The 17,202-nt window shown below is 46.1% G+C and overlaps 1 protein-coding gene across 1 annotated transcript in view; it reads right to left on the reverse strand.

The window, feature by feature from the left end:
- Positions 1-712: 712 nt before the first annotated feature.
- The window catches only part of MAP2K1 (mitogen-activated protein kinase kinase 1), a 56,009-nt gene continuing 39,519 nt past the window's right edge, over positions 713-17,202 (reverse strand). Inside the window, exons 7-11 of the mRNA XM_056571676.1 lie at positions 11,077-11,284; positions 7,001-7,065; positions 5,839-5,900; positions 2,147-2,192; positions 713-2,061 (exon numbers count right to left, since the gene is read on the reverse strand). Coding sequence (XP_056427651.1) covers positions 1,948-2,061; positions 2,147-2,192; positions 5,839-5,900; positions 7,001-7,065; positions 11,077-11,284 — 495 coding nt within the window. The 3' untranslated portion in view covers positions 713-1,947. The remainder of the gene's footprint in view (positions 2,062-2,146; positions 2,193-5,838; positions 5,901-7,000; positions 7,066-11,076; positions 11,285-17,202) is intronic.

The raw sequence follows: 17,202 nt of genomic DNA on the forward strand, positions 1-17,202 counted from the left end.
GCAGGACAATGGACCATGCCACAAAGTCTGTATAGCCAAGGATTGGTTCCAAGAATATGACGAGTGTTTCTTGCTACCCATCTGTCACAGTCCTAGATTTTAGTCCTATAAAAGCATTTCTGGACCAAGGTAGAATGGGCTGTTAATGCAAATTAGGTAGAGGTCCTGACTTGCCTTAACTGCTTTTCTGTCCTCAGGGGCCAACATGACAAACAGCTGCAGCTCTGAAGGCCAAGGGGGTGGTTGCACAACTAGACGGAGGTCTCTAATAAAGTTGCCATTCAGTGAATGTACACTGTCATAAGCTGCAAATAAAATATCAATAAAATCTAGCATTTAAATGAGTACTGTAGTGAAATGAAACCTATCCCCTATGCAAAGGATCACGGGGGTGGGGGGCCAGCAGTCGGACCCCCCACCCGCGATCTATAACTTAGCCCCTATTTCTTTGGAAAGCTGTATGACAACTGATATTTGCACCAATATTTATATATTTCCCTCATGGTGTTGCTTTAGCGTAGTGTTTCTCAACCAGTGTGTCTTCAGCTGTTGTAAAACTACAACTGGGGAGTTGTAGTTTGCAACAACTGTAGGCACACTGGTTGGGAAACACTGTTTTTGATGGAGATACGTAATGTTCCTTTGTCCAAATCAAGTTTAGGATGTGGCCTAACAAAAGCTTATCTTACAATATTCAGTCTAGATCAAAGAGTCTTTATCATAGGTTTATTGTAGTCAAAGATAATACATCTGAGTATTCAAGAGGTACAGGTTATAAGGACTGAAGGCTTCTCGTTGAACCATTGGCAGGCTGGCATGGGCCTCCCTTTCATCCCCTCAGAGTGCCCGCCGTAAGAAGCGGCTTACGTACACCCGGTACAGGATCACAATGAGGATTAGAAGCCTGACACAGCAAAAAGATTCTGAGCGATCACATCACATCACATTCAAATAGAAAATAAATATGAAAAGTCAGGGCAGGTAAAGAGGCACAGGCAGGAGGCAGCAAGACGACTGCTGGATACACATCCCCCTCCTCTACCGGAGCAACATGCAGGGGTACTATCACTTAATGCTAAAGACTTGCCATTGCTCGACTGTAAGCTTTATGTGCCTGTAATAAAATGGACATCACTGCTATTGATTCCTGTGGTCAATAAGAAAATCTGAAATGTAACGTATTAGCACTGATTCTATTAAAATGGAGTAGTCTGTACCAAGAGATTTAGTGCAGTAGCCAGTTTACCGCTCCGGCAGAGAAGAGTTTTTCCCAAAAAAGAAGGCAGATTGCTAGAAGGTGGCAGGCTCTGGGTTATGGCTTTAGAAGCTGGTTTTCTTGCGGACAGCTACCCGCATGGCTCAGATCTCCAGACAGCTCAGGGTACTGGCTGGCAGTGTGGGCTGTATTCTTAGTCTCATGAGGGACCAATTTCAGCTGTCACAGACAGTAATAGGAAGAAAAATATTTATTATTTTAGAGAAATATATCTAGATAACTGGTACAAAATAGACGTTTATCTTTATCCGTTCAAGCTGCTTTAGCTCAATGACTTAGAGAAAGACGACAATAAAATAAATGATTACATCCCTCAGCTGACGTTGGTCCCACATGTGACTGAGCCATTGAACCCTATGTTAGGAAATTGAAATGGGCAGATTACCCCCCTCCTTATCAAAGACTGGAGGAATCCTCCTGTTATGGACTGAAAGCATCATGTGTACCACAAAGCATCATGGGATAAAAGCAAGGATCTTACTGCAGGTGAAGCCCACGGGAGACACTGGGATACAGCTATTGTTGACCCAAACCCTTCTCTGAAGGAAGGGGTGTAGAGAGTGAATATTAACCGTTTATTTTTGGCACGTTCTGCAGAGATCCCTGCAGTATGGCAGAGGCGGGATATGTTGGCGGTAGCTCTCTGCCTGGACCAGCTTCTTGTCCTCTCCTCACACACCTGCTGCGTGAGTGGGGGTGCTGGGCTGTTTGAGGCCCATAGTAGAACACAGCCATCCAGCAAAGTCCACCTCTTCTTGTTCTGATGTCTTAATGAAGCTGTGAACCTAAGGGACAAAGGAAGACATATGTTAGTGACTGAATGAAAAAGGGATAGGAGCCCAAGGTAGGTACCCAAGAGGAAGTCATTACCATAAGCTGCTTGAGGTCGGCTCTTTCTGCCGGATTCTTCACCAAGCTGGAACGAAAAAATGACATTTACTGTAACAAGACTATACAGAAGATATCATTTGTATGTATGTGGGGTCTCGTCTGAACCTCTCCTCATGGTCCAGTTTGTGTAATGTGAGATATTACAGTGCAATTGCTATTAAAGTACATGTCAATATTTTCAGCTTTGAGAAAATTCTGAACCATATTACCAAGGGGAAAACCCTGGAAAATGTTTTTTTTTACTTATAGGAAACCCCTACATTTATATCTTAAAGTGTTAATATGATTTAAATAAACTTTTGACATGTCACAGTTTTGATCAATCAGGGTCTTAGGCTGAGGCCTATAGAGCCTGTCTCCTGCAATCAGTCGGATCAGGCAGCATGCCGGGGAGTGAACTGCCCAGCCGCACGCTTCTCCCAGCTATATCTAGTGATCACAGGGGGTCTCAGCACAGAGACAGTGTCTAATCAAAACTTTTGACATGTCTGTGTGACAGTAATTCTTTAAATAAGCTTGGTGGAGGGATAGGTAAAGCTTCCTTAAATTATTGTCCAATGTTACATTTTGGCTCTGATTTGTTGGCTGGCTCGCTTGTACACAGATGCCAGGCTTCCTAAAGGGAAATTTGTCATCAGTGTCACCCACACTAAACTGTTGGCACAGGCTGGTAGTGCAGGTGACACTGATGATCATAATACTTACGGTATCTATCCTCCATCCCTGGTCCTGTTCCTCTCTGATTATTATTCGGGTGGCAGGCTTGGTGCACAAGCTGTGCTTCAGGCGCACGCTGACGTCACTGCTGCAAGCAAGCTGTGGAAAGCAGCAGCTGTGACGTCAGCGTGCGCCTGGAGCTCCGCTTGTGCACCAAGCCTGCCACCCGAATAAAGAGAATAATGTGGGAACTGGATCAGGGATAAGTGGAGTATCATTATCATCAATGTGCCCCGCACTACAAGCCTGTACCAACAGGTTAGTGCAGGTGACACTGATGACAAATTCTTTTTAAAAGGTAGAGTGAAAGCAGTTTGGCTTTCCTGCTGTAAAAGTGCTACTAAATACCACATAAATATACAGTGACATATGTCAGTGCTTACCACCTTAACAGAGGCCAAAATTACAATTTTAGGCCTCTATTCGATAATGAGGGCCTATGATGACATTTAGCACATGTGCCATACCTGTTCACCTAACATGGCCAAACCCAATATCGCCTGTGGCAGCTTCTGGACTTTGCTGACAGTCTGTAGCTTGTGGTTCATAGGCAACCATGGGGAAGAAGATTTCACAAGTGTCTGATGAGTGATAGCATATTAGGGAAGTTGTAAAAATAGTAGCTACCCTACTGGGGAAACTCGTTCTGTCTAACCCCCGCTAGTAAAATGTACAGCCGCGATTACACCATGTCAATCCATTTCTTTTCAGGAAATGTATTGCATTCACAAGAGGCACAAAAAACTATTTTGTAGGATATCTCTGAGATTTAAATAAAAAATTACAAAAGGTGAATTAGAATACAGAACAACTACGGTCACTTTTTATTTTTCAGAAGCCTTTATAAAAATGAAAGAAGTAATGTGATTGGTTGCTACGTTCTCAATATGCCCTTGCTAAATGCATAAAAAAAAAAAAAAAATTGACTCTGCTCTCCCAATATTGGTGTCTTGGCCTCCAATGCAATTCTCTTTCTGGTTCTGGAACCTGGGATGTCACAGAGCAGCTCAGCAAATTGCTGGCCACAGCAGTGTCTCATCTAGACCAGAGTTTGGCTGAGCAGCAATATGCTTCTTCCCGGTGCCAAGGCCCAATAACTCACAATGACGCTCAGCCAATCACTGCTCGAGACGGAAAAATGCTGCGGCCAGCAATTCCCTGAGCTGCATTGTGGCACGTCAGGTCCTGGGGTGTGGCGAGAGATGAGTAAAGGTTTAGTTTTTTTAATGCAGGGATGTGGAATTCCTATCGGCCGACGCCCGGGACATGCAGTTCCGGGCACCGGGCAGGTGCATTTTTCCAGCCCTTAGCCCAGCTTCGGGGAAGCAGGGCCGGACCTGACAAGCGTGGCGGCACTCAGCAGTCTGTATGCAGTGGGCTCCGGTCTCCGGCCCGCTCCGTACTCTGCAGCCCCCACCTGTTCTCAGTAGCCGGGGGCCGCCACTAATAGCCAGCATGCGGCCATCACCAAGGCTGGCTATTAACCCTTTAGATCGCCCCTGCGGCGTCTAAAGGGACATGTGAATGCTCCCTGGTGGTCCAGTGGGGTGGATCCCCCCTCCCCCGCAGCGCGATCGCAAGGGGGCGATCCACTATAGAGGTAGCCGGAGGGCTTACCTCTGTTCCCTGGTATCTCTGGCTCTGTCATTGATAGATCCTGGCTGGACTAGGCTCTATCAATGGAGTTCAATAGAACTCTATTGATCTGTATGAGTAATTTAATGATTCCTCCTAAAAGTCTAATAAAGTGTAAAAAATAAAGTTTTAATAAAAGTTCAAAAGAAACACATTAACCCCTTCCATGTTAAAAGTTCAAATCACTCCCTTATCCTATATAAAAACATGTAAACATAATAAAAATAAACATTTAGTATCGCTGCGTGCGTAATTGTACAAACTGTTAAAATGTAACATTATGTATCCCATACGGTAAATGACGTAAATGTAAAAAAAAAAAAAAATACCAAACCACAGAATTGCTATTTTTATAATAACCCAGAAAAAAAAGTTAAAAAGCGATTAAAAAGTCAGATCAATACCAAAATGGTACCGATACAAAAAAACTGATTATGGCGCAACCTGGTATGCGAATAAAAAAAAAAAAAAAAAAAAAAAAAAAGCAGGGGTCAAAAAAATTTGAAAAAGTTCTGAATTTTTTTTTAAATTTGTAAAACATGACGGAAACATTACAAATCTGGTATCAAGTCTGCTGTACGCCCGACTACCGTAGGAGCAGGATCCAGCCTTGAAGTGACGTGACCCCACAGGTGGAGTGGTGCTGACTATAATCTACTATCTGATCTCACAAATCTGGTATTGCTGTAATCAGGCCGTCTAAAGTATCAAGATAACATGTAAGTCTGACCACAAGGTAAATGGTGTAGAAAAGAAAACCACCAAATTTGCTAAATTATCTTTTACTATTTCAATTTCACTTCACCAATTATATATATATATATATATATATATATATATATATATTTTTTTTTTTTTGGTTCGGAGAATATGTTATTGAAAAATTAAAAAGGTATCATTATAGTAGGTAGTTATGGCTATTATAGGACGAGGAGGAAAAAATTAGAGCGTAAAAGCGAAAATTGGCCCGGACAAGTGGATCGTCATGAGGGACAAGTAGATTTTGCTCCGTTTTAGTCCCGTGGACAAGTAGTTTTTTTAAATAAAATTTCTACACCCCTGTAATGCATTCTGGGCAAATTGGAAAAAAAAATTCTAATGTTTTTTTCCCCTTTAAGTAGCCTTTTTAAACATATTTAGATCCATGCAGCATGCTCCTAGAACTGGGATCTTGAGAATGGTGCTGTACAGACATTTATGTTTCTTTCAAAACATCCACAGAGTGAAAACCGTTTACAGAATAAAGTCAAATGTATATGAATAACTTCCATTTATCGTATATAAGCTTTGTCTGCATGATGCCTATGTACAGAACCCACCATTTATTCACAAAGTCCTGGAATTCAGCACCAAATACTCCACTGGGCAGTTTGGGAGGTGGCTGTAAGAGGGGAAACATAAAGACAAAGTGTTACACAGAGAGAATAATTACATGTATAAAAGACAACAAAAAAAAATTATCTGCTGCAGAACTTTAGCATAGACACATCAGTTAGACACTGGCGCTGATTTACTATCGTGAAGTGAACCCTACACTTTTTTCTTAGTTTTAAATGTTGCCGTAAGTGCTAAGCAACACATTTTGAATCAGCGTGCACCCAAAAAAATAAAGATTTAAGATTCAATTACCTGATAAAGGTTCATATACTAAGGGTAGGGTCACACACAGCACATCTGCAGCCTATTTGACGCTGCGGATACGCTGTTAGCAGCCACAGAGCGACAGCAGAGCAAGCTCCCTGCAACCCTGCTTGTGACTGCCACTGGGGAATCCACCCCCTACAAGCGGACACACAGAGCTACAGGGAGCTTGCTCTGTGACTGCCAGAAGCACATTCGTAGAATCAAATATGCTGTTGATGCGCTGTGTGTGACCCTACTCTAAAACAGTACATTTTATTAATCAGGTTTTGTACGTGTATGTAAACTTTCATTTTTGTTTATTTGCCAAATTATTTTAAAGAGACAGATAAAAGAGAAAGAAAAAAAGATACCATCCTGGACAACTGTCTTCTGAATGCCGAGTACACTCAATAAGAAGCAAGTAACATGCACAGGAATTTATATTACAAGTAACAGGAAAGAATACAAGTGCACTCACCACGTTGGTTGCTCTTCAGATGAGGTTTATTTCATATCAAAAACCATGTGCAGGGAGACAGAGGTAGGGGAGTGTTCGTGGGCTATGTACCCGTCTCGCGCTACAAGCGCTTCATAAGGCCCCATGAGGCCCCTAAAGAGCAACCAACGTGGTGAGTGCACTTGTATTCTTTCCTTTTACCTGTAATATAAATACCTTTGCACTACTACACAAGCCGAGCACCACCACCATTACTTTATTTATTTGGCTGCTAACGAATGTCCAAGGAAGGATACTCCAACAGGTGTATATGAGCTGTGCCAGGGTTGGCTATCTTTACTAGAACATGCACAGGAGACTCCAGCACATACACAGATCTTAAAATCAAATTGTCCATTTACCTCATTCACTATATAATCCAGTAACTCAAAAATAGCCATGGGAGGTCGACTGTCTGGACCAAAGGCTGCAAAATAAGATACCGTTTTATAAATCATGATGCAAGACACTGAACATGTGTTTTATGTGCACAATTTCTTTTCTTTAAAAAAAATCTTCGGACATATAGTAATCTGGGTGTGAAAGCATTCTTACCATTTCAAAGTGATTTTATATTTTAAGAATATTTACACAATAAAGCGCACACCCCAAAATGTATTTCAATTAGATATCAAGATTTTTGTTTGTAATTATGGAATAAAATCGTGATATCTAATTGAGATACATTTTGGGGGGTGCGCTATATTGTGTACGTTTTCCTTTTTTGTTGTTTCACATGTATTTTGGTACACTTGGTAGCACCCCTGTTTCTTGATCTGGATTGAGCCTGCTTACAGCTTTTTGTAGTTAGCGTATTTTAAGAATATGGCATCCCTTTGGTGGGGAAATGTAGGTTTTAGTTTTTCTACTAGAAGAACTACCTACTTCTTTAGGTTTGCTGATATATTAAAAGAGTACTACCATGCTATACGCCATCCTGTTTTGTCTCTCTAGAGCCAATAGTTGCTGGATGGGGCTATAAAAGTAGAGAAAATCATAGCTCCTACGATTAATCTATCAAAGAGGAAGGCGCCGGCCCAGATGGGTTGATCACACTTCTCAGCCTGTACCAATGTCCTTTTTTTTAAAAAAACAATTACATGCCTTACTTCCAGCTTTTTTATGGGGCAATAATTGGCCTAAACTCAAACAAGCCACTTTACAGAAGCAGAGTTTGCAGGGCAGTATGGATTTACCTGATTTTTCCGCTCAGTTATATAGCGAGCAGCTTCATTGTTTGATGTGGCCTCAGATGTGGCCTGTATTGGAGGATGGACCTAGCTCTGCTGGGGCTTGGCTGACTCTTCAAGTTTGGCTGGATGCTAAAAGACTGCTGGTGTACTCCTATACTATGCTGGACAGGTCTTTATGGTACAATCCTTCTTTCACCCACTAAACCACTAAATTGTATCCTCAATTTTACATTCAACACAATATGGGTACTATCGGTGCAGGGGTAGTGCAGCGGACCATGAAAACTATGGTGTCCCAAGAGGGGTGTTATATTGCTTTCTTCAGCTCAGACAACTTTCAGAGACAGTTCCCGTATGGGCCTACTCTGTTTTCCCGCTTCCCCCTCATCAGGGTTTACAAACCCAAGGTCCTCAAATTATCTGCATTATATACGTTTTTTACTAAATGCCAATTTAAAGGGGGACCCATTGCCAGGTAATGACAGATGAAAGCCCAGCTTTTCCTTGTTAACCACTGAGGAGTAGACTAATGCTTTGTCTTCTGCCTTAATGTCTCTCCTGCCATAGACAGACTAAGGCTCCTTTCAAACAGCCGTTATGACACAGCAGTGGGACGCGCATCAGGGGAGCCAGGGAGAAAAAAAAATACTGATTGTGCCATCTCTTTTTTTCCAATATTCCCGACAGACCCCACAATAGTAAATGGAAGCCGTCGAGACCCTTTGTTGGAAATTGTGCTCCATCACGAGAACGGTGGTTAAAGGCGCAAAAAAAAAAAAAAAAAACTAACGGCCGTTCTTGATGGGGCGCAACAGCAGTGTGAGAGAGGCCTCACTCACATACTTACAATATGCTACCAGAATGTCATGGCTGTTATCAGTCATCTGTGCGAGGTATGAGAGACACAACAGCAAGTACTGCCTCATGTCTGAGATGTTGATGAATTGCACAAAATTATACAGAAAGAGCAGGAGCAGTTTCTACCACCCAGTTTCCATCTACGTACACAATTCTCTATATGGCAGAATAAATCTTATGAGAAACCAAGGCAGCTAATGGGGAAAACTAGGTTGCTGTTTTATTCGGAATTGAAGATGTATGCTACCTGTATTTCTATACACATATCCATTCTCTTGTGGGAATGAAGAAGCAAACATTAAAATAGGTTTTCCAGCAAAGAAGAAACAACCTGTGTATGTTGCCAAAAAGTATAATAAAGCAACTTACTAATACAATGTTATTAATGTTATTAGCCAAGATGTATGGCTTGTAGTTGTAACATCCAGTCACACTCTCTGAAAGCAGAGCTCCCTCTCTGCTTCCCTCCCATTTGCTGAGGACAAGACCATTGATGTGAAGAGGGAAGCTCATAATACTGACAATACTAATAGACAAAAAAAGGTGATGGGAGCACTCATCATGGAATCCTGGTGTAAAATGTATACTGACAGTCCATAGACATAAACAGAGATAACATACCCCTGTGCATAGAGCAGAGCAAGGACGGCAGGATCGTGCATCCAGTCTATAGACTGTCAATAAACTTCACAGCAGGTTTTCATGGCGAGTGCTCCAATCACCAATTTTGTCTATTATTGTTTGTGCATAAGGCTGAGATTCATATCGTGTAGCACACCAAGACTATGCGGTCTTCATACTTACCCCGAGCCAGCTATAGTAACACTTGTCACCGCTACCTTACGTGGGCAGTGCCGGCTACCTGCTCTCTCTGGATGTGTTTGAGATCATATTACTGCTTATTTTTTTTCAAGGCAGCAGGAAGTGTTTCTCAGCTAAGACAGCAGTGAGCGGGACCCCTGCGATCTCGGTGCAGCCCCCGGCATTCTGTGCCGGGTGTTGCCTCCAAGACAGGGATGTGATGTCGTGACCGTCACGCCCCCTCCCATAGACATGAATGGAGGGGGTGTGGGGTGACGGCACTAGGGGCGTGGCCATAATGTCACGTCCCCGTCTCTGAGGAAGAGCCTGGCACAGAATGCCAGGGGCTGCACCAAGATCGCAGGGTCCCCAGCGGCATGACCCCTGCAATCATACATCTTATGCCCTATCCATTGATAGGGGATAAGATGTATAAAGCCGGAATACCCCTTTAAAAATCTAATAAGTAGTAAAAGAAAGTTCCCCTCTTAACATTACTGGTCTCGTTCTAAGCAGATAGGAGGGGAGGGGGTGCAGGGATGGAAGCTCTGAATGTGATGTGATGTCACAGCAACAAGGGAGTGAGCAGAGCTGATAATGGAAGGTCCCGCGCCATTTTGAGAAACCTTGGCGTTGGTGTGTGCGGGCTCTGGTATGTCCTTCATATGAGGATATACTGGCGAATGTCTCAATTTTAACATCAGTGTTGAGGGATAGCCAATGTCATTGTATACATCTAACACAGTAGTGCACCCATATTCCTGTATTATTCTAATTGTTACACATCCACACCGTTTATCTGGTGTAGGATTCTATTGTGGCACTTATAGTCCACTGCAGGCATCCTCCATTGTATGCATTTTTATGCTGGGGATCGCCCCTAGCAACGGACTAGAAGGGCAGGATCTGCTCCCCCAGTATAAATGCACAGCCGCATTTGGGGTTGAGCACCTCCAGCCATTTGAGACCACGTTTTTTTGTTGTTTGTTAAAATTTTATACTTGGAGGTGTGTAAACTCCATAGGTAATGCGCCTTTAATATCTTCCAGGCAGCATTAAGGTAGCACCTGTGAGGCTATGCACTTATATTAGCCAACTCAGGTGGGGCTTGCAGCTTGCCTCCCCCTCCCATTGTATGTGTGCTCAGTCACGCTGGAGGGTACCTGGGAGGAGGCTGCGAGTTGACCGAATGCTGCCGTAATTGTCCACTGGCCCCTGTTTTGCTTATCTCGCACAGGTAGGATTAGCGTTAGGTCCCGTGCCATTCTGAGAAACCTTGGCGTTGGTGTGCGGGCTCTGGTATGTCCTTCATATGAGGATATACTTGCGAATGTCTCAATTTTAACATCAGTGTTTAGGGATAGTCAATGTCATTGTATACATCTAACACAGTAGTGCACCCATATTCCTGTATTACTGATAATGGAAGATCTCTGCACTATAGATAATAAAGTGGCTTTATTATACTTTTTGACACCATAGACAGGTTGTTTCTTTTACAGGAGAACCCCTTTAATACCTAATGTTCTAGGTAAGATTTGTTCAAACACAGAAGAAAATAAAGAGGCCAGGGAAGAAACACTTACAGCTAGTGGGACGTCCTGGTGGTCTGGGACGAGGAGAGAGATCAGATGGCCCAGTGTCTCCTTCCACGGAACAGCCAAAAATCAGTTCCAACTCCTTACCATCAGGAGGCGGAATTGGATACCGACCAATCGCCATTTCCACCAGTGATAGACCCATGCTCCAGATGTCAGACTGCACAGAATAGTGTGTGCCCTGTAGACGCTCCGGCTAGAACAAGGGAACAAATGTGGGTATTCATACTGTATCAAATATAAATTTTCTTCAAAAGGATACATACATATTTTGTAATATATATGTATGAACACATGCACACATACACACATTTATATATTTTGTTAAACAATATATAAAATAAAAAAGGAGATTTTTTTTAACACTTACCGTAAAATCTCTTTCTCGCAAGGATCCATTGGGGGACACAGACCGTGGGTGTATGCCGCTGTCTCTAGGAGGTGTGACCCTATGGTAATAAAAAAAGTCGGCTCCTCCCAGCAGGATATATCCGCCTTCAGGCACTGAGCTAATCAGTTTAAGTTCCAGAGCAATAGAAGGAGACCAACAGGTCAAAGAAAAAAAACCAAACTGTCTGTGAACCAGAAGAAAAAAACATAACCAAACATAACCGAACACACCCTCGGACAGAGAACCAAAGGAAAATTTCAAAAAGGGCAGGAGCTGTGTCCCCCAATGGATCCTTTGAGAAAGAGATTTTACGGTAAGTGTTAAAAAAATCTCCTTTTCTCTATCGGCTCCATTGGGGGACACAGACCGTGGGACGTACCAAAGCCGTCCCTTGGGTGGGCAGATAAGCAGTCAGTCAGACGGCCGATCCACTGCCGCCTGAAACACTTTACGACCCAGACTAGCATCAGCCGATGCGAAAGTATGAACTCTGTAAAACCTCGAGAAAGTGTGCAAAGACGACCAGGTAGCCGCCTTGCAAATCTGCGAGGCCGAGGCTCTATTCTGGAGAGCCCAAGATGCCCCAACAGAACGGGTAGAATGAGCCACAACCCTGAAAGGAGGAATCTTCCCCTTACAGCGATAGGCTTCCGAAATGGCGGACCGAATCCACCGAGAAATGGTTGCCTTGGAAGCAGGTTGTCCCTTGCGACGACCTTCCGTAAGGACAAAAAGGAATCACACTGACGAAACGAAGAAGTGATGGAGAGATAAGACCAAACAGCCCGAACTACATCCAGCTTGTGTAGTCAGCGCTCCTTAGGATGAGAAGGAGCAGGACAAAAAGACGGGAGGACAATGTCCTCATTGAGATGAAAGGCCGAGAAAACCTTAGGCAAAAAAGGAAGGATCTGGCCGGAAAACAACCTTTTCCTGGTGGATCACCAGAAACGGAGAACGGCAGGAAAGAGCTGCCAGTTCAGACACCCTCCGGATGGAGGTGATAGCAACAAGAAACGCCACTTTCCAAGAAAGGAGGCGGAGAGACACCTCTCTAAGGGGCTCAAAGGGTGCACCCTGGAGGGCACTCAGAACCAAATTCAAGTCCCAAGGGGGATAGGGTGACCGATAAGGAGGAACAGAGTGCGCCACTCCTTGAAGGAAGGTCCGGACATGAGAATTAGAAGCCAGGGGCCGCTGGAAAAGAACAGCAAGGGCCGAAACCTGACCTTTAAGTGAACTGAGAGACAGCCCCAGTTCCAAACCCCGACTGCAAAAAGGAGAGAAGACGGGGAACCGAGAAGGTTACCGGGGAGAAGTCCTGAGCTTCACACCAACAAAAATAAGACCGCCAAGTACGGTGGTAAATTCTTGCGGAGGAGGGCTTACGAACCTTGAGAATGGTGTGAACGCCGTCCTGTCGATTTATGTACGCCACGGCTGTGGCGTTGTCCGACTGAACGCTGACAGGACGGGACTGAAGATGGGACTCCCAATGAAGAAGACAAAGAAGAATCACCAGTAATTCCAATATGTTTATCGGAAGAAGGGTCTCCTGGGGAGACCAGAGTTCCCGAACCGTCCAATCCCTGAACACGCCGCCCCAGCCCGACAGGCTGGCATCCGTTGTAATAACCTGCCAGTTCAGGGGAAGAAACGACCGCCCTTGGAGAAGAAAGGGGGAGCGGAGCCACCAGCAGAGACTGACGGACTCTGCGAGGGAGAACAATCTGACGATCGAGGGACAGAGGAGACCTGTTCCATCGAGAGAGAATCACCAGTTGAAGGGGGCGGTAATGAAACTGGGCAAAGGGTATGGCCTCCATAGTTGCCACCATCCGACCCAGGACTTCCATACAAGTGCGGATGGAGACTGATACCTGGGTCCGAAGGGAGCGGACCCTCGACCGGAGCGCCAGACGTTTGTCCGGCGGAAGACAAAATCAGGCAGAGGCCGTGTCGAATCGAAGTCCCAGGACGGTTAGAGACTGGGTAGGACAGAGGACTGACTTGTCCCGGTTGACCATCCACCCGAAGCGAATCAGAGTGTGGAGAGTGATGTCCAGATTCTCCAGAGTCTGTGCTCTGGTTGGAGCCTTGATGAGAAGGTCGTCCAGATAGGGTATCACCGAGATTCCCTTAGACCGTAATAGGCCCATCACTGGCGCAAGGATCTTTGTAAGACTCGAGGAACTGTGGCTAGACCGAAGGGGAGGGCTACGAATTGAAAGTGCCCCTCCGGAACCGCAAAGCGGAGGTACCAATGATGGCCTGGAAATATTGGCACATGGAGGTAGGCATCCTTGATGTCCACCCTTGTTCCAGGGACGCCACAACCGAACGGAGAGATTCCATTTGGAAGTGGCGGATGAGAAGGTGACGGTTGAGACGCTTGAGGTCTGGGATTGGTCGCACAGAACCGTCCTTCTTGGGGACCACAAAAAGATTTGAATAGAAACCCTGAAACCGTTCCCCTGGAGGAACGGGAACGATAACCCCCTGGAGAAGCAGAGACTGGAGAGCCGCTCGAAATTGCTTCGCCAGAGGAGGAGACCGGGGGGCCGGGATCGAAAAAAGGCGAATTCGATTAGATAACCGTTGGACACCATGTCCCTGACCCAAGAGTCCTGAATGTGTGAGGTCCAGATGTCTCGAAAAAGCAAGAGACGACCTCCCACCCGAGAAGAAACCGCGGGTGGGGGCTTCACTTCATGCAGAAGTGGGTTTGCGGTTGCCCGATTTGGACGCAAAACGTCCGGACCGGTTGGAGTCCGACATCCAAGGCGGGCGTGCCCGGAACGAGGGAGCCTTCTTGTCCCGCGAGGGCTTCGCGAGGACTTCCTTTGGGAAGTAGGGCGAGCCTTATTTTGAGGTAACAAGGAACTCTTAACTCCCGTTGCCTCAGAGATAATCTCATCAAGGCGTTTGCTAAAAAAACGGCCACCCATAAAAGGAAGCTCAGTGAGAGACCTTTTGGAAGCCAGAGCAGATAGATCCTCTGGGGGGATCCCGCTAAGATATCCTGATGGAGCTTTTGGCACCACTCAGACAGGGCCTTGATTGACTAATCTGTCAATCTGAAGAAGGGGTATGCTAACCCCAAAACACGTTGTTGTTATCTACCAATAAAGTTTGAACCTTTATTCACTCCCATGATTTGGTTGTGACATCCTTGGACCCCCGAGCGCCTGGCTAAAGGTCATCTTTTTCCTGCTGTACCAGTTCCATTTCAGGATTTCCTTTGGACCTATCCTGTGACCTGCGGGCCTGCACGGACTCCTACATCACTACCTCAATTGATGCTACATGCGTATTTAATATACGCTCCAGGTGAGCAGCCATCCATTAGACCCCTGACCTGTCCCCACTTTCTGTGGGGTGCTACTTGCCACCTAGGGTTATGCACTAGGCGCCTTCCTGGGCACTCTCTCTTTTTTTCTTTATTCACAAGGCCTTGGACACCCATGTAGAGGCGAAGATTGGAAGAAGAGAAGAGACAGCTGCTTCAGAAGGCAGTGTAGTCGCCTTAGAGATCCGGGAGATTGGTGGATCCACTGAGGGAGGGGAAACCACCTTAGCGACAAAATCCTTGTCAAATGGATAACGTTCTTGAATTGTCTTGATTCCCGGGAACCTCTTGTCTGGATGTTTCCATGCAGATTCCAGAATGTCGTCAAAGTCAGCGTGAGAGCTGAATCTTTGAGGTGCTGGCTTAGCATGATGAAAGGATACTCCTGGAGTGACATCCGAAGATCCTGGGTCCTCTAAGTGAAAGGAGTCTCTTATGGCTGTCACCAATGAGTTCACCGTTGCAATAGAGTCCGAGCGGTCCTCTGAGTCAGATGCCGGCTCGGAAGCCTCGTCCACCAGTTCACCAGGGGAACGTGAATGAGTAGAGGCAGTCCTGGAGGGGGGCGACCCTGACCAGGTACACGGCTCTGGCATGGCAGAGCGGCGACTCCGAGAACGTCCTCTGGAGGAGCGACGTTTGTGCCCAGATGACAGGGGGGCAGGACCCACGAGGGGAACGCCCACGTCTATCTGAAGACTCAATGGAAGAGTCAGACGAGGCACCCCTAGTGCGCTTGTGAGAGCGTGAAGTATGTGGAGACGAGGAGCGGGCTCTCTCAGAGGCCCTGCGCAGGGGTGTTCAAGGCGGACACCACTTCCCGGGAGGCCTCAGCCACCGAACGGGAGACTTGGGTCAAGTCAGCCATATACTGGGTCAGGGAAGAAACCAAGGCTGGTGGAGCGGCTGAACCCACCGGGACCGAAGGGGCATCAGGGGGTACCAGGGGGTCTGGGGGAGCAGTGGAGCAGGCAGGGTAAGTGGGCTCAGCAGAGCCAGACATCTTGGTATTACAGTGCTTACAGATATAATAAGTCACTGAAGTTCCAGGTTTCTGTTTAGAAGGAGGAACAGCTCTGGATACGGACATAATGTGGAAACAGACAGGAACTTTCTCACCCTAGTCTGTGTCCCCTGTCAGCTGCAGTGAGGAGAACTCGCTCCGTGCAGCTAGAGTGAAGGAACAGGCCAGCCAATAGGAAGAGAGGGGCATTCCTGAAGCAAGGCACTAACTAACCGACCCCTTCTTACTGAAAATCGCACCCACGGCACTGACTGGAGGCTGCTTCGTGCCTCTGAGAGCTCCCAGCCCTGTGGGCGGAGCTATAGACTGCCGAGAAGAAACTGTAATGGCGCCCGCTCCTTGTCCCGAGCGCACATGTCAGCCGCATATGCGCTCGGGGGAATCGAGCGGGCGGCCTAAACGCCGGCAGAGTCTGCCGGAGAAAGTGAAAGTAAGCCGGCGCTGAAGCCCCCGGCTCGTAGCAGCGTCGCAGCTAACAGCCGCGTATAAGGCGCTGCCAGCAAAGTGAAAGCAAGCCAGCGCTGAGAGCGCCCGGCCCGTAACAGTGCCGCGGCTGACAGCTGCATATAAGGCACTGTGGACGTAGTCGCACCAAACACACACACATAAAGTGAAGTGCCCCATATATTACATGCCCCCTCAGGTGCAACTGCTCCCCCAGAATAAAGGTGCAGCCCCTGTATAAGCCAGCCCCATAACCTGAAAGGTGGGCCAAAAATAGGGGATCTCCAGAGGTTGCAAGTCCGTACCTATGGAGAAAAAAAAAGGGGGGGGGTAAGTACTTACCTCAGTCAGAAGAACTTACCTAATGGAGTCTTCAGTGAAGTCTTCAGTCAGCTTTAGTTACCTGCATCACGTCTGGCTGCTATGCGCGAGCGAGGCGAGCAGAGGAATAGGGGGACCCGGACCCATGAGGTACCAACCCAGGCGCTGACCAATGGCGAGGGGGGGTAAACAGCGCATATACGCAATGTCTGTGCCCCCTTACTCGCAATGGGGAAACAGGGAACCGGAGTCCCTGATTCCCCACCTGAAAACAGAAAAGAAAAAGGAATAAAAAACTAACACGTCCCTATAATAGGAAAACAAAAAATCTGAAGACCTGGTCTGGATAACTCCAGACCATGTCCACCTCCTTCAGACACTAAGCTTAAACTGATTAGCTCAGAGCCTGAAGGCGGCTATATCCTGCTGGGAGGAGCCGACTTTTTTTTTATAACCATAGTGTCACACCTCCTAGAGACAGCAGCATATACCCACGGTCTTGTCCCCCAATTGAGCCGATAGAGAAATACTACTGTTTTGTGTCTACAGCTCCAATGTAGACTTATGTGCTTCCTTTAAGGGCTT

This window comes from Hyla sarda, chromosome 4 (assembly GCF_029499605.1).
Source record: "Hyla sarda isolate aHylSar1 chromosome 4, aHylSar1.hap1, whole genome shotgun sequence".
Taxonomy (NCBI): domain Eukaryota; kingdom Metazoa; phylum Chordata; class Amphibia; order Anura; family Hylidae; genus Hyla; species Hyla sarda.